General features: G+C 41.0%; 1 protein-coding gene across 4 annotated transcripts in view; it reads left to right on the top strand.

The window, feature by feature from the left end:
* The first annotated feature begins 4,642 nt into the window (after nucleotides 1-4,642).
* Nucleotides 4,643-21,667, top strand: part of STX7 (syntaxin 7) — a 32,059-nt gene continuing 15,034 nt past the window's right edge. The window contains exons 1-3 of one of the 4 annotated variants that reach the window (XM_041423878.1): nucleotides 5,028-5,164; nucleotides 7,931-8,157; nucleotides 11,422-11,562. In XM_041423878.1, the coding sequence (XP_041279812.1) occupies nucleotides 11,481-11,562 (82 nt within the window). In that variant the 5' untranslated portion in view covers nucleotides 5,028-5,164; nucleotides 7,931-8,157; nucleotides 11,422-11,480. Of the gene's footprint in view, nucleotides 4,769-5,027; nucleotides 5,165-7,930; nucleotides 8,158-11,421; nucleotides 11,563-21,667 lie in introns of those variants that run through there. The other 3 variants (XM_041423875.1, XM_041423877.1, XM_041423874.1) reach the window with 3 other exon arrangements.

The following is a 21,667-nucleotide window of genomic DNA, read 5'->3' as shown; positions in this document are numbered from 1 at the left end:
TTATAATTCTGGTAAGTGTCTAAAGTCCTGATTATAGTTGCAGTTGGAATGACTGTTTAAATTCCAGTTCTAGTGATCAGTGGCTATTCAGAAAATATGAATAATTTGCCAAATGTCACATAAGGTGTAATAGGGAACCTGAGATGTCTGCACAATAGCTGAGAGCCAGGTGAGACACATCTGGGTATCTAAAATGGGGCATCAGGCTTAATCAAAGCACATAACAGAAGTTTTGACATTTAGCTGTGCAGAAATCTGCAAGCCTCAAACTGAGTCATGTCCTGGGGGCAGCTTAACAACATTGACACCTTTAATAACTTACAGGGACAACTTTTGCTCTGAACTCAGCAGCCAAGGCTATAGAGAAAGGGAACATTCATGAAGTTGCTAATCGGTTTTTGAGATATTTTCTACCAGTCCTCAACCGATTATAGAATGTATATGCCATGAATGCAGTCAATTAGTCACTCTTTTTTTTTTTTTTTTTTTTTTTTTTTTTTTGAGTCCCTTTGCATAATCTGCTTTTATAGTTTTCTTCTGTGGAAGTGGACAACATTTAGTCCCTTGGTGGGTGACCACCATCTATGCTGCTATGTGAGAATTGTACCATAATATCTCATGATTGTTGCTAGATCTCCTTTTCGGCTAAACTACAGGCTGGAATGATGGAGAAAGGGAAAAGCAGAACCTGGAGTACTGATGCGTGCAGAAGCAATGGCAGAGCAGGTAAGCGAGGAGGAAATACGGCTAAAATTCTGGGAGTAGCCAAGATTTTCTGACACTACATTTTGGAAAAATCATTAAACAATATTTTCCTTACCTTTATAGCTCTGCTCTTTGTCCCCTTACCTTTGATATCTGTTTGGTTTACCTAGACAAATTCTGTCAGGATTCCTTTGTGTAAGTTTCTTTTTTAATTTTGCATGGTTCCTAAAAGCAATTAAGATAATTATGAATTGAAAATGAAGAGGAGGACAAAGATGATGATGAGCTGTAAAATAATGAATATTGGTTGCTTAACAATAACCTCATTTTCCAAATGAAGATCTATTGGGTACTATCAGAGGTAGTTGCTGAACTTGCAGTCCATAGATTCTTTAATTTTTAATATTTTTTCTTCTGTATGGTTGTATTTCTATATTTGAACAAAGTAATGCTGTTTCATTTTATGCCTTTTATAAATGTTAATTGCTTCACAATGGTCTGTCTGAAGTTAGAGAAATTATGTATTTTCAGGTACTACTTAATTAAACATTGGGCTTTGAAATATTAATGTCAGCTCATTTCACTACTGCAGATGAAAGTATAACATGTCTTTGAAAATTAAACTGTTAGGCAAAAAAAGATTTGAAAATAAGTTGGTAGTGATTTTTTTTTTTTTTTGAGGAAACATTATCAATATTGGGAATAGAATTCTCTGTTTATTTAAAACATATGCTACTATGTTAATTAGTGTTGCTGGAGAGCAAGTGCCAGCCTAAACAACATGCAAATGGCCAATGCTTTTTTTTTTTTTTTTTTTTTTTTTTTAATAAAGAGGTTTTACAGGTCATTCTGCAGTATAATTAACCTATAAATCTGTTCAAGCTGGAAACCATCATCCATCATAATTATGTACAGGCCTGGGTATAATAGGAACTTAATCTCATTTCAGGTTCTGGAGTGGATATTTTGATTAAATTAGCAAAGAGAGATGACAGTGATGATAACAGGAATTCTTGCTGATGGTGGAATGCATCAGTAATAACTGTCTGGGAAGCTCTGCCAGACTCTTTGCCAAATACTGAAAACATTACTCTTCCTATGTAAATCTAGAGGTGCACAAGTGAGATGTGATAGCAGAGAATGAAACCGGCCCATACGGTAAATTACACACAGCTTAGGCACTGCTTATGCCTTGGAAAGAGGACACTCATCGGGAACGTGAGGCCAGGGCTGGGCTGCTCCCCTTCATTTCATCATGCATGGCGCTGGCCCGGGAGCTGCACGGAAATGAGTGCCTCATTTCTGCATCACTGGTGGCCCTGGAGCTTGTGCCACCCACGCTGCCAGGCCTGTGTGTCTGCTCTTTAGGGGCCAAGGCAGGAGCAGGAGGTGGGAGGCAGAAATACAGTCAGGAAGGTGAGTCCTGATCTGGATACTGGGCTTTTCAAGTGTGTTTTTTCAAAATCACATCATGCTGGTGTGGCTTCACTTCCATCTCTTTCAGGTGTTACATACCATACTGGGCATGGATCCCCAAACAGGACATCTTTTCATTTTCGTTTTACACACATGACAATACGAGTGGCAACACTCTGACCTGTCAGTAAATATCCAGAGCATCTTCCATGGTACACAGTGACTGTGCATAGCAGGGGCTCAACATTTCCCCTTTTCTTTGCCCAGAGTTTTCCCCATTTAATTCAGTCATTTGAAATCAGATTACATTCCTCAAGAAACAGGAAAGGTAGGGGAATGATGATTCTTAATTCAATTCCCAGGTAATGCTGACATGAGAGCTCTAGAGAGGAGTCAATCAAATGCATTTAGAGGCACAAATGCGTCAGCATCTCTGATAACACTTAGCCATGGCTTCTTTACAACCCCTGTCTGTGCACAATTGCCAGAATAGGAAACTGAGGGAATCTTCTGGTTTTATTTAAAAGGGCATGTTCTCCCAGTCAATGGCTTTTCTATAGGAGTTAACAAAAATATTCTGAGGGCATACCATGCTCTTAGTAGTTCTGATCAATAAATATGATCAATAGTCTAGTAACTGTACATTTATAATTATTTTATGATTCTATTACAAAGGCTATTTAGGTATTTTTATAGCACAGACATTTCATTGAAAAGCTTATTTTATAATGCATTTTCCCCTCTCAGGCTTTTATATTATTCTTTGACTGGTTACTTTAAATAATCATGACTTTGAGATATTAACAGTAAAATGTGGATGCTTATGATGTGAGCTAACAGCAGGCGAGGAGCAGGATTTTCTTCATGAAGCACACAGCTTCACTAGGAAAGCATTTGGATACCTTGTTGCCATAGGATGAGAATGAACATTGATCAGCAAGGACTAGGTCTTACCTCTGATCCTAAAAAAAAGTACCCGAGTGGTGACCTGCAGGAAAAGTATTCTCACTGATGAAGGGTCACTTTTTTAAGGGGAAATAAATTTTTGAAATCATAAAGTAAAAAATGTACTGTTTTCTGGAGGAAAACTGACAGTGATCTCTGCTGAAGTTTTATAAAGCAGGAGTGACTGGGTCAATCAATGGAGTTTATATGACAGAAATAATAATCGAGGCAGGCCCTTAATTTGGAAGGAATGTGCATTATGCTCTCATTAGTGCACCATCTAGTGGGATTTTAGGGGAAACACTTGCACGTGTAGCAACGCTAAAATCATCACTAATAAAATAGCCTGGTAAAAATAGATTGGCTATGTATACAGCATTCCTGCAGCAAAAAGACATATCAGAACGGCTTTTTCCTTAGTAACTTCAATTCATGAAAGGGATAAAATGGCATTTCCAACCAATTAACGTCAGAACTCTATATAGGCATGTAAATCTCGGAGACTATGTTGTCTCTCCTTTCAGCATGTTTTGAGACCCAGCAAGAACCACCCATGCGAGGTAAAGTGTAGTCTTGCCTATTTCAGGCCTTTAACTTGACACTTGTTTGTGTTTGCAGCTTATTAGACTTCTCTGTTATTATTGGGTTAGGATGCCTAGTACATGTTTCACTGCTTCAGCTATTTCTAAATCTTAGCAACGACCAAGATCTATGATGAGGGAGAATTAAACTTGCAGTTCCCAGTGTCTGCAGCTCTTCCTCAGGCGAGGCTGGGCTGTGTGGAGGAGGCGGCATTCCCAGCAATCAGGTCTGCGGGCTGTTTGCTCTGTGCTATTTAATGCGCACGGGGGTATGCTGCAGACGAAGCAGCTCAGCCCCGGGCCACCGGGGAGCGTCTCTGTCATTGTCCCTTTGAAGAGGTGAGGAGGATGCAGAAATGCCTCAAATGCTGTGCAGGCAGCCTGGAAGCTCACCTGTCACTTCTCAGGTAGCTGGGCCAGGAGGAGCCCTGGTACTGCGGCTACTGCATCCTCCTTGTCCTCCCGAGCCCGGTACCGGCAGCCGCGTGAATTCATCCTTCATTTTTCGTGCTCCTGGCATCTCTTGCCCCCCATCCCAGCTGTATATTGTGAATCTCTGCATCTTTAATTTCTACAATCTACAATTTACCACGCACTCTCTTTGAATTGTACATACCCCTTTAGAGAAGTAACAACCAAAGCAGAAGGCAGAGAGGGCAAAGCAGGCAATTAACAAAGTAACGTCGTATTTTTCACTGTAATATTGTATCCTTCCCCATGTTTTCCCCTTGCTTCCGGATGCAACAGCAACCATGCAACACCCTGAGTGACACTCTCCGCCCTTCACCCTCACTTTTTCCAATCGCATAGGGCTGCGGCTGCCGGGGTTGCCCCTTTCCCCTCGGCAGCCCCCGGGGCCCGTCAGCAGCAGGGTCTCCCCGCAGGCCCGGGTGGAGCGGCCCGACGGGGACCGCCGGGCCCCGCTCTCGCAGCCGCCCGGGCGAGGCCGCGCCTTCCCCCGCCTCCCCCGTCACGGCGGGGCGGGCGGAGCCGGGGCCTGCCCGCCCCTCCACGCCCTGCGCCGCCCCCGCCCCCAGCCGCACCCCTGGGAGCTGGTTCGCCGGGCCCGGGTAAGAGCCGCGGGAGCTCCGCTGGGGCACCGGGGGTGCCGCCCGCCGCAGGCAGGGGGGACCCGGGCGGCGGCCGGCCAGCCGGGAAGGGGCTGTCAGGCGCGGGGAGCCTGTCGGAGGGCGGCGGGAAGGGCCTCGCTGGAGCCGGGGCCGCGCCCCCGTGCCCGGCTCTGGGGCGAGCCGGACGGCTGTGGGCGAGGCGGAGGTGGCAGGGCCGGGGCTGCGAGGGCAGCGCGGTGCTGGAGCGCGGTCGGTCGTGTCAGCTGCAGCTCCTTTCCCCGCACCCTTCCCTGTGACACCCACGGTACCAGGGCTTTGGGCTTGGCGATGCTCTCGGGGGAGGGTCGGGGCCTACGGCGGTGTTTTATAGCAGCTGGTGTGGAACTGGAGGGTAGGACGGGCACCCCCGCCTTGTGGAAGTGCTCCCCTTGCTGTTCCAGGTCCGAGGTGAGCATGTCAGCGGGAGAAGGGGGCATTATAAAAGTGGCCGATGTAAATAGTGAGCCCGGGCCTGGCGCGCCGGTCCCCGGCCCGACCTTATCGCTGTTTTCCTGGTGAATCACTCGGCGCTGCCTCAGAAAAGGGCACTTCTTCAAACTCAGCAAGTCAGTGGAAGGTTCACTCCGCTTTGCATGCAATACGTCTTAATTGAAGACGCTCGGTGTTAAAATCTCAGCATACTTGGGCAGAAGCAATGTGCTCCTGTGCTGTGATCCCCTCCACAAGCCGTTCAAAAGCAGAGGGCTGTGCCAGCAGGGCGAGTGGAGCCCTCCTGACGAGTCATTATATTATACAGGCTTGTGCTTTGCCGGCAGTGCAGCCCTTCTGCTTGGAGCCTGGGGATTGTGCAATTGCTCTTCATGGAAAAGAAGGAAAAGGGGACCAAAAAAAGAGTTAAAATATGTCAAAATTAGAAGAAAGTGGTGCTAAATGGTGGCGTTGTTATAACCTGTGTCTGTGTTTGCTTCATGATGACGCCTTTTGTAGTCTTTGGAAGAATGTGAGGTAGCACTTTTCTTGGTGGCTTACACTGAAGTGAAACCCTTGAGAGAGGAGAAGAAAAGAGACCATGAGCTATATGTAGTCAGTAGCACCCTGGTAGGCCTCAGAGAGACTTGGAATGTGTTGCAATCAGATTTTGTGCAAAGGTAACTTCTCCCTCCATGCGCTTGATCTGTTGGTAGCGAACAAGCTACCATGAATCAGGCTTCTCACCCATCTTCTTTTTCCCATGAGATATTGTTTGCCAACCAGCTGCACAAGAAACTCGGCACTTTGAAATGGTCATCAGGTCCATTTTCTGACTTCCCATTCCCTCTTTTCTCCCATAGTTCCAGTTCCCAGTGTTCATTTTCCTAGTCTTTGCTTCGTCTGTAAGGCTTTTAAATGCCTTGTGCGCTCCTAGGAAACATAATTCTCTTACTTAAGGCATTTTGCCAAACACTAATATGTTCTCTTAGGCTTGTGAAAGCTATGCACTTCCTTCACCTAGTTCATCATAAATATCAGCGTGGATGAATCAGACAATTGTAAGCATGTTAATTTTTATCCATATATGCTAAGCTTTGGTGATGCGTTAGGCCTAATAGAATTTCAGGCTTCTGTAATTTAGTTTTTCATTCTGAGCAGTTTAAATGTTGCTGCTTTAAACTGCATCTTTGTTCAACAGAATCATTTTTAGGAAAAATGGCTAAAACACTGACCAGTGTCACAATCTAATAATTATTTCAGAAAAACCCAAACATACAGCTGTTAGATGATGTGAGATTCGTTTTGGTAGGTTTCAGCATCAGTAAGGTGGCAAGGCTAAGAGAATTGTACAAAGAAGGTAGGCAATTACCTTTTGACATATTTTCTGTTAGTGTTGATGCAGTTTGAAATAAACTTTGCTTTTTCCTACCACATATGGATTTAAGTTTGACTTCTACCTGAAAGTAGAGGATTAAAAAAAATAAGTCTGGAAACTTTTCTTTTAAGAAGGTAAGAATAATTTAATTTTACTGTTACTTTGTTTGCTTGTTTATTATGCTCCACGGTGTGTTTTGTATTATGGGTGCCTACAGCCTGCCTGTGGACCAGGATTTCAGCACATTAGGAGCTGTAAAAACAGAAAGTGGGAAATGTAATATCAGTCTATAAATATTTTAGCTGCGGTATAAAGGAAAAAGAGACATAAGTCCAGGAAAAAATTAAACCTCCCTCATCCCCTAGCAAAAATAATGACAAATTTAATGCTCACCTTTATCTAATTAAGTCAGTTGCTAAGAGAATCCCTCTGTTATGAGAGGGAATATTCTCTGATATGAGAACCCCTCAGGTGCTGTAGCAGGAGGTCCTTACCTTTTCTGTAGCTAACATTGTGACTTGCTGAAATTTTCGCCCAAGTTTTTCAGCAGTTCATCATTTTGCCTGAGTTTTCACCCTGCTTGAAGAATTTTGCACTTTTTTTTTTTTTTGGGAGGGGTAGTTTATAAAGGAAGCCACATATTGTTTAGGAGAAACTTTGTTACTGTGACCTTTCTTTAGGGAAAAAAATATCCCGCAAGGAAAGCCCATGACTTGTTTCTGGATACTTAAAGGCATAAAATCAGGTCAGATTTAAATTTTAAAGTGTTCTATGGAATGCAGTGTGTATTTTTTGCTTTCTGAAAGTTAAGGGTCCATGTAAACATTCTAGGTCCTAGTGCTATAATATTGCTCAAACAGTAAAACTATTGCTTAAGGGTTCTTATCCTAATGTATCTGGGCTAGATTTCTGGGAGAAGGAGAATTCTTCAAATATCTAAATGAGAAAATACAAAATGGATTAGGTGCTTATAAACTGTATCTTATTGGAGTCGGCAAAATATTTGTGTGACTGCTGTGAAATCTGACATGTGCAGTGCTTGTCACATCACTTCCTTTTGTCCTGATGGAGCTTTCAGCAATGACATTGGGGAGCTGCTTAGATATGGGGACTTTGTCTCTACATTCATAGTCAATGGGTAGGTGGATTTTTTCTTATGCCTGACAAACACCTTTCTAGAAGATATGTTGGTACTAAGGTTCATTTTTTGTTTTGGTGTGACCACATGATGTAGGATCTAGTTAATGCAGAAATTATGACAAATATATTCAGACCTTTGTAGTCCTTAAACCACAATGTACAGTGAGGTCCTGCTTTAGTTAGTGCTAATAAAACGTTCTGACTTTTCATTTCATTTGTGCCTGTAGACTCAGTTCCTTGGACTTCTACAGTAGCTTGACAAGCTGAATTGGCACTAGATATACTCCCATTCAGAGGCAGTGATGTTGAGCAGAAGATAAAATGTGCAATCAGAAACTCACACCTGACTGAAACTTTTAGAGGAACTGAAGACTATCTCAAGTGCAGCTCGGTTCCAGTTTGAAGGAGAAGTGTACTTCCTGCAACTGCAGCAGGCCTTTAACTTCCCTGTTTTGTAAGTTGTGCAGCCAGTCATACCAAATGCATCACGACAGAGGAGTTAAATGCTGTGAAAGTGAAAAGGGGTAATTTCAATGGAAATTCAGTGTCTTGATGAATGCTCCCATCACCCTGGATGGAAAGAAGTGCTTGGTGCATGCCTGTTTTTTTCCTGGTGGTTGAAACCCTGACCTTGTCTAGGTCATTAGCAGTTGACTTTCCAAGGGCTCAGCTTATCTGTGTTTTCAGAGTAACTGAGTTTGAGTAACTCAGCACTCACAAGTGAATGAGTTGTGAATGGAAGTAGAGTGTTCATCTGGTGCAGATGCCCATGTTACTGTGAGAACGAGAGGGAGAAACTCAGAAAACAAGAGTTTTCTGAGTTTGAGTAACTCAGCACTCACAAGTGAATGAGTTGTGAATGGAAGTAGAGTGTTCATCTGGTTCAAATGCCCATGTTACTGTGAGAACTAGAGGGAGAAACTCAGAAAACAAGAAAACTCAGGGGAAAACTCAGAAAACAAGAGTTTTCTGAGTTTGAGTAACTCAGCACTCACAAGTGAATGAGTTGTGAATGGAAGTAGAGTGTTCATCTGGTTCAAATGCCCATGTTACTGTGAGAACTAGAGGGAGAAAGTGTGGTGAAGACTGGGAGGTGATGACAGCTGATTGCTGTCCTCTTACTTCTTTTTCTGTCTGTTCCCCAGACAGTCGCTTACTCTGTCACCTCTCTGTTTTATACTGACATACTCAGGAATTGCTCTGTTAGCAGAAGAATGTGCATGGAGTAAACCATCAGTGAATTTACGTGGCTATCGTACAAGTTTACTGTAAGTCTCAGTTCTTAAGTATGTGAGTTGATAACATGAATTGTATCAACAATTAGAGAGACCTACATGTGCAGATGAAAAGGTGAGCTATAGCCTGTGGATTTTGTACTCTGTTATCTGAACATCTTCTTGCTATCTATTGTGTTTGGCTGTAGTAGAAAGTTGAAAAATTCTTAAGTCTTATGTATTGAACAACCTGCATGCTTGTCAGTGTAGTGGAGTATAGCTTCTTTAAAGATACTTACAGTTAGCTGTAGAAATTTGCAAGACAAAAAAAGCAGTAGCTACTTTTATCAAGACTTGGATGAAATATTTAGTGTATATCTCTTGATTGTAAAAGCATTCCTGAGAACAGTGTTACAGGCAGCTGTTTAGTGAATACGAATACAAAAGAAGAAAAACCAATCATGAAATATTGTTTCAGTTAATTCTACACAAGGTAGCTTGGTTTTTTGCCATCTCTTCTCCTTAGCAGTGGCATTTTAACATTACCATTAAACATAGAAGTTAAACAACTTTTAACATTAACTATAATATTTAACTAAACAGTTTTTTAGTCAGTAGCATTGTAGTTAGCTTGATACTAAGGTAGCTAGAAATAGCAATAACTTTTAAAAAAACCTGTCAGCAGCTCTGAGAAATCTTTTTCAAACTTAGTTTTAAGGTGGTTTCTTTGGATTTTATGCCTATTATTGTATTTTTCACTGAATTGGTAGATTTCCTTACTTAGTCAATGCACTGAGGTATAGAGCCACTTGTTTGCTGTAGAGGTTGCATGGGTTTGCTCTTGCAATACAAATTCAGTTGCCTGGAATTTCCAAAAAAATCAAGGGTTGTAATTCCAGCCTTGGCCCAGATAAGTGGGATTTAGGCTGGCTGGCTGACTGACTCCAGACTTTAGTCAAAATAACTTGAATCTGCATGTGGTACAGACAAAGGAAAGGACAGTGCAGACAGTTATCGTGACTCTCAGGCAATGGTGCAGCAAGTAGAAGAGTGCAGATGCACTCCCTGTGGCCTCATCTGCAGTCAGGTTGTTCATTACTAGGGCCTGAAGACTCCAAGCAGGGCTTGGGATGGTAGTGAAGCAGCCATTTCGAAATCATGCAGAGTTTGTCTTCGTGGTAGCAGCAGCTTTTTCATGGGGCACAGGTGATGTCACCTGCAGGGCAGCAAGGGTGACCCTGACCTCTGTAGTTACATCCCTGGTGAAGTTTTAGTGGGATGTACCATGTCAGGACCAGAACCGTGTCTTGGTTCCACTAGAGATGATTTCATATGACAGTGATATGAAGTCAGTTGTGTTTTAAAACAGCCAGGGTATTGCTGCCTGTGTTAATACAGGCTTTTCTAAAGGTGAAAGGAAATATTTGGCAACAAGGGCTGTTAATTGTTTGTATTTTAAAAAAAAGTTTTTAAGGACTTGAGTTTGCAAATTGTAGCACAGCTGCTGTCATTGTAGCATACTTGACAAATCAGTTGGCCTTTTCATTTCCTTCTTCTCACACAGTAAATGTGCTTTTTTTTTTTTTCCTCTATACCTGAAACTGAGTTTTAATGGTGTCTCTTAACTGAAGCTGATGGGCCAGGAGGAGAGGGCATTGTTTGGAAGGCACATGGTTTGGGTTGAACAGTGGAAATGTGGGGAAATGGTGAAGTTAAAATGTTCAAGCTGTGAAAGTTATGTGCAGGAAAGCGCAGCCTGGATGAGATTGTGGGATTGTGTCGGATGTGTTGCACTCGATTATTCTGCATTCTCGCTGCAGAACAGATAAACTACCAGTTTTGTTTTGCACAGGTATTGTAATCTATGTCTTGTTAATTTCGATTCAGGATATAAGCATGTGAGCTTGTGCTGAAATTTGATCTGTATGGATGGAAAAACACCCCTAAAATTTTTTTTGAATACCCAAGTTGTCAAAAAATTAATTCATGTCAACAAACACAGCAGCTGAAACAGGATAAAGTGCTGATTCATAGAACTTAGGTGGCACTGGATTAAACTAAAACTGAAGTTGATACAAATGGTTGGTGTTTGGAGAAAGCTGGTTGCTGCCTTTTTTTATGGTGTCTTGTGTGATATCTGCTGAGGTTTTTTTCCAGTGGTTACTTATGCTGGATTTTATTGGTGGGATGGGTGATATATGGTATGTAAATAATAATATAATTGGTTTGGGATGTAATTATTCAGAGGGTTTGGCAGTTTCAGATTAAAAATACAACTTTTTTTACTGGAATGGTCAATGCAATGAAACTTACACTCTTTGATTATAGTGGGGAAAATATGTAAGAAGTTTGACAAAGGATAAACTCTATCTTTGAAGTACAGTGCTTTCAGAGAGGGTAAACATTAATATATGGAGTTTTCTTTAATTTTCTCCCACATATTCTTTAAGAAGATTAAGGCCTTTATAATCCAATGACCAAAACATAACTATTGTTTTCTGTAGGTAGAGGCTGTCTGTCATTTTCCTGTTGTGGATGACCGTGACAGCACATCTACTCAGCCATGTCGTATGGACCAGGTTTTGGGGATCCTAATCAACTAGCCCAGCGCATAACTTCTAACATCCAGAAGATCACACAATGCTGTAAGTTGCATTTGTGCATGTTTTGTGTAAAATTTCAGTAATGGTGGTGGCTCCACTCGAGGTGAGTGTCTCAGATTGATTCATGGGAATTAACTCCGACTCTGCCTACTCATTTGGTAGGTTTGTGGCACCCACACACCATGGCCATTCCTTCCTTCATGTGTATTGTTAGCAGTGATCTTCCGTGGCAAGTACAGATAGTATCACTCTGTATTCACCAGTTTTGTCCTGGCAGCTAAAGGACATTTTAAGATAGCAGGTTGAGGTGTTTGCTGAGCAAGGATTGCATCAAGTATTCACTGAAGCTTGAATTTTTTAGCAGGGACAGAAGCTGTGGCCTTGCAACTTCCCCTTGTCCCTTGTATGTCTTAGATATGTAAATAAGATTCTGCACATTTTAAAATACCAGTACTTCCTTTCATGCTAGTATTTTTTAGCCACCTAACTGAGGTATTCAAACTAGGGGTTAATTAGGCTGCTGGGATTTTCAATCCTTTTTCCCTTTTCCGCCATTTTCCATTTTTTTAAATGTGTGTGTATACCAAGCAAATACAACTTGATTCACAAATTATGTAAAGTATATGAAGTATCAGAAGGGAGGTAGTCATGAACAACATGTGGCTAGTGTTGGTACATATGTTTTATGTTGTGCAGGATGTAGAGTGCATGCAGAAATGACTATTTTAATGTTAAAACGTCAAATGAATTCTGGACAGTAAAGTATGTCAGTTTTTATTAAAATTTTGATCTTTGTTTTGCAAGACAAATTCTAGAAGCTGGTATTTGTAGCACAGGTTAGTGGCACAGATTGGGTTTTTTCATTTTTTTCAGTTATATTTTGTATTTTCTTCCAGAAACAATTTCTTAAGATCTCAACAGACAGGAACAAAAATTTCAATTTTGCCTTATTGAAAAGTTCCTGTACTTCAGGGTGGTATTCCCACGACCTAAAGTTAACAAACCAACTCTGTAAAAGTTCTCATGCTTTATTTCCTAAAATCTACTCAGTGAATTAATTCAGTCTGATGGCTTCTAACTTGGTCTTCCAGAGGCAGCTGCCAACCTGTGACAGACACTGAGGCTCCAAGATGAAAAAAAAGGTTTTTCTGTCAGCTGAAAACATAAAGTCAGTGATTGAAATTGGAGTATTGTGAAAGTTGCTGACCATAATTAACTGTCTTGTGCTAGACTCAGTGATTCCTTAATCTCATCTTTCCCCTTCCGCACCTTCTCTTCCTCCTTCCGTGTCTCCTCCCCAAGGCATGCTAACAGCAAGCTGCCCATGCATAGATAGGAGATGTGCCAGAAGAGTTATCTGCAGTCCTGCTGTCTTTTGTATTTTGAAATTTAGATTGCTAAAGTCTGAGTAATAGATGGGCCTTGGCATGGCAGTAGCACCTAAGTCCAAATGTCTCTTAGCTCCACTGCTGCATGGCTTCAGGAACAGGAGCTTTGCTCTGAAAAGCTCCAGCCAAGCATTTTTCTAGTTCTGGTAGGGACACAGCTGGATTCCATCCCTTCTGTAGATCTGACCGAACTGTAACCATTCAGTTACTTTTGCAGTCCATAGATTTTTTTTCAGGGTCTGGATCCTATGGGCATCTTGAATGTGTTTCCTGAAATGAGTCCAAGGACTTAGGAACTATTTTCTAGCTTTTTTTCCCCCCGTGTGTGATACCTGTCCAGCTTTCTATTGGAATTTGTGAGCTGCAGGAACTTCCTGGCCAGATGGGAAGAAACCTGCAACCTTAGGCACCTGTAGTGCTAGTGAGATGTTGAACATGTCTCTTAGGCTGCAATTTATCATCTTGGTTAGGAAGGAGGGGGGAGAGACAGGAATCTTGACCCTAAATGCGTGGGTTTCCATCTAAGCAGTTGACTTGGTTTTGCACTTCTGCCTGGAAATGATAAGCATTTGTGAGAGGCATCAACGGATTTGAATTCTTCTTGGTTAACCTGGAGGTGTGTAGATACTCTGGTTTTCAGAATGAGATTAATAGAGGAAATTAATTTCATTTCAGATCACGAGGCTACTTCAGGAGGTACCTCAGAACTGGTTCACACTTCTGCTAACATGCAAGCAAAGTGGGAATACTACTACAGAGATGGAGATGAGATGAAGATTAGTTGAGAGGAAACGGGTCCATCCAGCTACAAGCTGGCCCTTTAACTTGTTGGAGAAATACAGGACTTCCTATATTAGATAACTTTGTGCAGCCAAGATTTCATAATACACCAGAGTTTATAGGAAGTAGCATGGATGAAAACAAAAATCTTGAACATTTCTTCAAGATTGAATTATTGCATCCTCACTTTCCAAGTAATAAAACTGATCTGTTTCAAGAGGAAATACATATATTAAGTATCTCACTCATAATGCATGGGCAGGATGCTGCTGTTATATTAATGCTCTCATTTCTTTCCTAGTTCATCTAGCCCACTGTTATTGATTGGCTAGGAAAGCTCCTCTCTATGCTAGTTTAACACACTGCTTCGTTAATTGTATCAGTTGCTAGATAGTATTCTTTTTGGTTTGAGTTAATGGAAGGACCTACATTTGTGTTTGGAAACATCTTTGTTAGCCTTTTGACTTTAAAGAACAGATTTTTTTATCTGTTGATGCAATCATGCCATTGATTGTGTTGTTGAAGGTGTGTTGACAGCTATAAATCACTTCTGCCTTGTACAAACCTTCATTCAACTACTGTTAATAATGCTATCTGTATTAGACTGTTTGAGTTTCTTTGGAGGAGACGGTGCTGGTGAGTCCTTTTTAGGACCTTGAAGATTGAAATTGAGCTAGCTAATGGGAAGCAGCTTATGCTGCTGCCTGTATAGTGAGTTCTCTTACACCTGCCTGTGTTTGAGATCCCCAACCCCAGATAATTCTGTGTATAGAAGCTTCTCTCAGCTGTTCTTTAGAGAAGGATGTGCTTTGTTTCACTTTTCCAGCATTTCTGCAGAAATAAGTGATTATAACATCACTTAACATCTAGAGAACAGTCTGCTTTGCTCAGGGTGAAACTCTTATTTTATCAGCAACATATCTGAGCTGAGAGTTAGGGAACTAGTTTGTGGGGTATTTCTCTATTACTTTTCTTACAACTGTTTCACTGAGAAGCTGGAGTTGCAAAACTTAAGGCTGCTCTTGACATCTAAAGAGAGTGGAGGGCCTCAGGCAGGAGAGGGAGAGTTAGGCTCTCAGACCCACTCTTGGAGTTTTGGAGTATCCATGTGACTCTGAGCAGTGCTCTGAAGTCTGGGGAGTCTGAATCACATGTGCTCAAATGAGCTGCAGTGTTGTGTGCTGAACCTCGGTGAGGTCAGCAGTGCCTGCAAGCCATGTCTCGCTGGTTTGGTTTCGGGTCTGTATTAACAGTGATGAGAAGCAGATCTGCAAACAGCTAAGGGAGCTTCAGATTAAAATAATAAGGCCAAAGAAGTGTATAATCAGCTAGACTTGGATAGCTGCTAAATTTCTGTCTTACTGGAACACAATTGATGGTTAAGGTTTGATGGTCTGTCTGGATTCTAGTACAAAGTAGCTGTAATTCTCATTCCAGGCCTATATTATATCTGTTTATAAAATCTAGGTGACCTACATTTCATACTTTAAAAGTCTGTCGCTTTTAAAGGTGGTTGAGGTTTTTCTCTAGATTTCTGAATATGAAGAACAAGAATATGGAGGAGAAAATATGTGAAAGAATATGTAGGATGTAAAGCTCCAACCTGTCTGGACTTTGCAGAGAGAGAACTTATTATCAAGGTGGTTTAATCAGTTTACTGAAGGAGCAGTTGTTCTAGAACTGGATTTCACAGGTAGCACTCTCACCTATTTGCCAGCTTAATGGCAGTGCTATTAACTTGAGACAAATCTAAATGCCTTCCTTCAGTATTTCCTTGAAATATTTCCTCTTGTTTGCTTGTCTACAGCAACTGGATAGACAAGGAATGAGTGTGATGCACAGATACGAGGTGAGCTATCAAAATATATTTGTCTGTGACAAAACAAATTCTGCCTGCTTACAAAACTGTATTTCTAACAGGCATGTTCATTTACCCTACTGGGATATGCCTAGGAGGATAAGCACATTGAATCCATATGTGATTGGTTTCTTTTTTTTCCCTCCCTCCCTCTCTTGTGGAAAGACATAAAATTGTGTAAATCTGATCTTCCAACAAGTGGACAGATGAAAGTAGATTAAACAAAAACAAAAAGCCTAATTTAAAGACTTTAAAATATGTAACTTCCAGACTTCTCATAACTGAAGATGAGGGGGAGCAGTTCTTTGAAATCTGACCATCTTCTGTGTTTTAAAGAACTGATTCTCCTTATGTGGCTAAAAGAGAGAAAGCAATTTATTTAAAAATGTGCTTCCAAGAGGGAGAAAAATGGGAGTTGCATTCCTCTACAGGAACAACTTCACAATTATAAATGTAGGAAGGATACAATTAGAGGAGTAGGTGTCTCACCTAAGTCAAATCTTTCTGCTCAGCTGGAAAGATTTGACTCATGTCTCTGACAGGAACTGTGCAAGAAGTAGGCAGCCATGCTTTCTCCTCCCCCCACATACAAAAATTCTACTGTGTGTGGGTCACTGAGGAAGCAGGCTAGGATGCCTTTGTTTTGCTTTGTAGTTAATATTTTATTTGTAGCTCCAAATATGTTACTTGGAGCAGTCCCTGAAGAAAAGCAAGAGCAGTGCAGGCTAGAATTGTAAGTATCAAGTCTCCACTGGCATCCTGACTTGGGCTTTGGAGCTAGCAATTTAGAAACAGTTTAGAACGCTGCCTTTTCTTGGGAGCGCAGAACAAAGCCTGATATTGGTAAAATATACCCAGTCTTTGGGTTTTAAAACACTTCTTTTAAGGCACTTTTTTTGTTTGCAAACTAGTAATCAAACTAGAGAACCTACATTAACTGTAGTAATGAATTCATATTCCTTCTCTACCAAACCCTTCCTTCACTTCCCAACTGCTCCATGTTGTGTCAGCATTTTGTGTAGAGTTGGTTGCGAAGCCAGGAAGAAAGGCATAATCTAACCTTGCTCAGTGTTGGCGTGGTAGGTCACTGATAGAGTATTTGACTTGTTCTTTCACACTGAAGATCAGCCCAGCTCAACAAACACATTCTCTGCATGCTGCAAGGTAACACAAATAAAATAAAAATACAATTCAGTAGCCACAATCCACATATGGTTGGAGGGCACTGGCTGACTTTGAGAGATACTTTCTCACAGGGACTTCTGCTTTTTGCTGACGTCCTTTGCTGTTTGTTAAGGCAGCACAAGTATCAATTCATATAGACCACATTCCTGGAAGGTCAGTTTGAGCCAGCAGAGATCCCTCTATCATGTGATACCTGTCCTGTGACAGGAATTTTGTTCAATTTTTTTTGCATCTCAAGTTTTGTGTAAGCTACTATTCTCACTGAATGTTGTTAAGATGGGAGTCAAAATAGATCAATCATATGACTTCACCTATAGCTTTATCTTACTGTAGAAAATAATAAATGTAGATTAGACCCTGAAAAATATTAACACTTTCAATGGATGCCTTGATGTTGTGGTTTAAGCCCAGTAGATGTTCTGCTAAAAAGGCTGAAACATTCACGAAAATCTGTATCTGTCACTATATTTGAAACACCGGCAGGTTCGCATGATTACTCTTAGCTAAAGAAGAACAAAAGATGGGCACATGGAAAGTCAATGAGATCACTGAGGTGTTGAAATCACTGAAAAGAAAATTCTGTTTTGTCTATATATAAAGTGCGGTTTTGTACAGGTGTGGTTCTAAAGAAAACAGCCTCCCAGTAGAGCTTATTAAGGCCTCTAACTGTGGTATTGTCAGAAATTTCCAATTAGCTGCTGTTAACCAGATTAAACTTTGTGGGAACATACCAGTTGAAACAATTTTTATATTATTATTGTTGGTGTTGTCCAGAAGATTTCTTGGATATAGAATTAAGTTTCTATAAAACCTGGAAAAGGCTGGCTATTTAGGGATTTTAAGCACCACTATATCCTTCCACATTTCATTTTGTGGACTTCTTCCAAGGCTGAGAAATTGAGGAGAAAGTTAGTTAATTTGGGTCTTTCTAATTGCTTGTCTTTACAATGAGGTGAAATTATGAAGCTCACAGTTCTTGTAGAAATAAACTATTTCTCTAAATAAAAATAAAAAACCTGAATCATTTCCATGCAGTTCTTAAAGACTTTTTTCTATGTAAGATAGCATACACATTTAAGGAAGCATGTCTCACAGATTTGTCTATGAATCTGGAAAGTTTTTTAATATTTTTGTGTTTTGTCTTGTTTGTCTTTGTCTTATTTGGATGACACTGCACAAGAGGAAGGGATTTATTTATGCTAGCAGCAGAAGAGACTGAAAAAATGGGTCTTCCATGTATGCCCCAGCACACTGTTTGTGTCAATATATGCAGAAAAGGGAGAGTTTTTCCTTGACTGACATTGTATTGCATTGCATTACAATTATTAAAAATAGCAAGATGTCCAGTGAAGACATCCACAGTTTTACTGCAACTGTTGCTTTTGTTGATGGAGCAAGTATAAATGCACTGGACTCACCTTGACAATATAACTTTTGCAAAACAACCTGCATTTGCAGCAGAGAAGGGATGTGGCCAGAGTCCTCATGCTTCTTCCTGTCTCTAGAGAGTTGTTTTTCAGATCCTCTCTAAGGTACTTAAAATGCCTATTGCAGCTCAGTTTTGTTGGATTTTCCTCCTTGTGGACAGGAGACTGCATGGCAGCTTGATTATACAGAGAGCCCTCTGTCAAACCTGCTATAAAACTGCTGTGCTGGAGGCTGGACACCTGTCAGGGCTTAGAATAAACCCAGGTTAGTGATCGATTGGGAATGACCCTGCAGTAGCAGCTACTTGCTTGTGTTGACCAGTCTGTGGTGTGTTCTGTCTCCTTCCATGGCAGCTCCTGAGGTTGCTGCAGTAATGAGCTGGCTTCTTAAAAACCAGACTTCCTTCTTGGAAGTGGGTTGGGTTATGGTGTTTGTGGAGTTACTTTTACTGCAGAATTATGCTTCATTGTCATAATTTAATAAGCTACTGGTATTCTTTAGCAAAGTGCTCAAACTGCTGGGTTTCAGGAAGTTACCAGGGGCACTTTAGGATAAGAACATAAAGTGATTGATTTAATGACTTCCCCTTGGCTGAGCTGTAATAATTGATTTCATGATCAGTTATTGTGCACTTTAACAATGTGTATTTAATGTGTTCTACACCCACATTAGAAGAACAGGCCAATACTTCAATCCCTCTTCACTCTGTCCTTGAAAGACCATAATAGATGGGAGTACACTAGAATGAAATAATTACAACAGCACTGAAAAAAATTAGGGCAGATCCTGAACTTGAGACATTGTTGCTGGTGTTCCTGGTCACTCTGGGGCATGATTCTATTTAGAAATGCCAGAAGCTGTAACAAAATATAAAGAAATTGTTACAAGACTGGATGTTTTCCCACTCTTTCAAGCTTACTGAGTCTTTAGTCCTTAGAGCTCAGAGGACAACCTTCAGGCCCATCCTCACTTTATTTTCTCCTTCCCTTACATACATCAGTTACTGTTTTTCTGTGCTGATGCATTCTCCTGTTTTAGAATAATCAGTATTACACACTGAGTTAAGACAGAATAAAGCAAATTACTTAAATTATTGAAATTTTTGGATTTCATTCCAATTAGATTAGTTGCTGGGGGTGCTTTTTAGTATAAGCTGGTATCTTTTGACTGGTGTCCTGGATTTGATTCCTCTGATAAACTGTCACTCTTTCTTAAAGTACAGCTAGCAAGACAGCACTGTGGCATTGTGATTTATGTAAAATTTGAGCAAGTGAACTAGATTAATAGCTTTAAAGAGGGTCTTACACGAAAGGCTTACATCTGATGAAGATATTGCAACTAAATCAGAATCACTGAGTCATAGAAAGGCTCGGGTTGAAAGGGACCTTAGAGATCATCTTGTTTCAACCCCTGGCCATGTGTAGGGATGCCACCCACTGTATCATGTTGCTCAAAGCCCCATCCAACGTGGTTGTGAAGGTTTCCAGAGATGGTCCATCCACAGCTTCTCTGGTCAACCTGTTCCAGTGCCCCATCACCCTCACAAGTAGAGATTTTTTTCTGTAAACCTACTCTCTTTCAGAATGAAGCCATTCCTCCTTGTGCAGTCACTAGGTGCCCTTGTAAAAGGTGTTTCTCTTAATTTTCCTTGATCTAGGAATGTTTTCTGTAGCATCTCTTCACTTTTAGTCAAGTACCCTCAGCTGAAGTGCAGAAGGAAAACACGTGGAATTGGATTTTAATAAATTGGGGAAGTCTGTTGTCCTCAGGCAAAAGCAGTTTGAACTGGTGTAATTTTAACAAATAATTCTTTTGTTCCAATAACCTGCTCTGAAGGGACTCTGAAGTTTATTGAATTCCACACAAATTAATCTGTAACTGTGCTGTTTGTTGACTCACTTGTTCAGCTGGAAAGAAGTAGGAGATTTCTTCATAGTAACCCAGCCGGTCGCAGTGCGTGTGAGATATTTGAAAAGCATTTCTGCAAGGTGACTGTGCTGGTGCTGTAGTCACTGCTTATTTGCCTTATGAAGCCATAGCTGGAGCATAAGGCTCACATGGAGCAAATCAAATGTTGCATTAGATGTACACAAAGGAGCACTTTGCTGATTCTGTTTATTCTCCTTTGGCTCAGGAATAAGGAAAGTGACTGAAAAGCACTGTCTTTAAATATCTGTTGTTTTAGCCCTGTGAACCTCAGACAGTAACTAAAACCCTGTCTGTCACTTTTTAAGTACAGGATGGTGACATAGGTGGGACCATTACAATTAGCATTCAGGAGGAGCTGTTCTGCTCCTTCTTCCTGTGAGGTCCCAATCCTTGATGTTTTGTAAGGCAGGTTTCATTGTACTTGCTCTTCCTGCTTGTCTGGTTCTTGTCCTCTGCAGTGCAGTGCCTCAGTGTTTGTTGCTTGTGTTGCTGTTGGTGTTTCTTCCATGCACACCCAGTGAATGCCACATTTTCTGTGGAAGCATTAGACCATAGCTTCATGAAACTGGGCAGTGTGGTGGGTCTGGCTGAAGGAAGCTGAAGGAAACAACTGCTGAATGGCTATAAAGCAGTTTTGCATGATCCACGTAAGAAGTGAAGTTACTGCAGTGGGGTAATAAGCAGCACTCATTAAACATATTTGCCCTCAGTTTCATGCTTCTGTATTGAGGTATATTTTTTAGAACTCTCAGGATTATGTTGTTGATACATGTCATTCTCCATCTGTAAAGCTGCGACAAGCTTGGTCATGGCCACTTGGGGTTCTAAAGTTTGGCTTTCCAAATGTGAAATAGAATGGAGTTTAAAGTAGGAAGACAGCTGATTGTGGGTAGCTTGAAAAAGCTTCTCTCCTGTAGCTGGAGTTGCTGGTAAACATTGCAAAATAAGACCCTCCTCAGTTTCCTTTGGCTTGTGCTGTATATGAACATCAGTAACAGTGTTTGGACACTTCTCAGCCCTACCAGAGAAGGTAGGTTGCCTCCACTCTGTTCTTCCTTTCCATTCTCTTAGTTGGTGCATTGCCTCTCAAGCATTAGGATTTTACTGAAGGATTTGGGTGGGGATTATTTTACCTTTTCTACTGCAGCAATGCTATGATGTTACACCTTGTACAGTTATTACTAATTCACAGTTTAGGATTAAGATTATTTGCACCCATGATATAGAGGAAAGAAGTTGTTTGCATTTTGGTCTTCATTGCATTAATTTATTTGAGTCTGTATTTTAAGTTTAAAATTTCCTATGCCACCTTTTAATGTTCTGATTTCAAACCGGAACCATCAGTTATGTCAACATGGATTTGCTTGTAGTAAAGAAACAGCTTTGCAAATCTGGCTGAAAAACAAGACGAGGAGGAAGGAGAGGAAACTTCTTTGCTTGCCAGCCTAAAGCAAGGGTAGTTGTGTGATCCAATATGTGAAACATGGTTTTATCTATGAAAAAAATTGTATGTATTACAGATCAGCCAGGAACATGTTTCTCAAGTACTCCTACTTGTTAAACATTGTAAATACTTCCA

This window comes from Onychostruthus taczanowskii, unplaced genomic scaffold, assembly GCF_017590055.1.
Source record: "Onychostruthus taczanowskii isolate IOZ18803 unplaced genomic scaffold, ASM1759005v1 scaffold8, whole genome shotgun sequence".
Classification (NCBI taxonomy): Eukaryota; Metazoa; Chordata; class Aves; order Passeriformes; family Passeridae; genus Onychostruthus; species Onychostruthus taczanowskii.
Note: the sequence above shows the minus strand (reverse complement) of the source record. Positions and strands in the feature narration are given on the sequence as shown.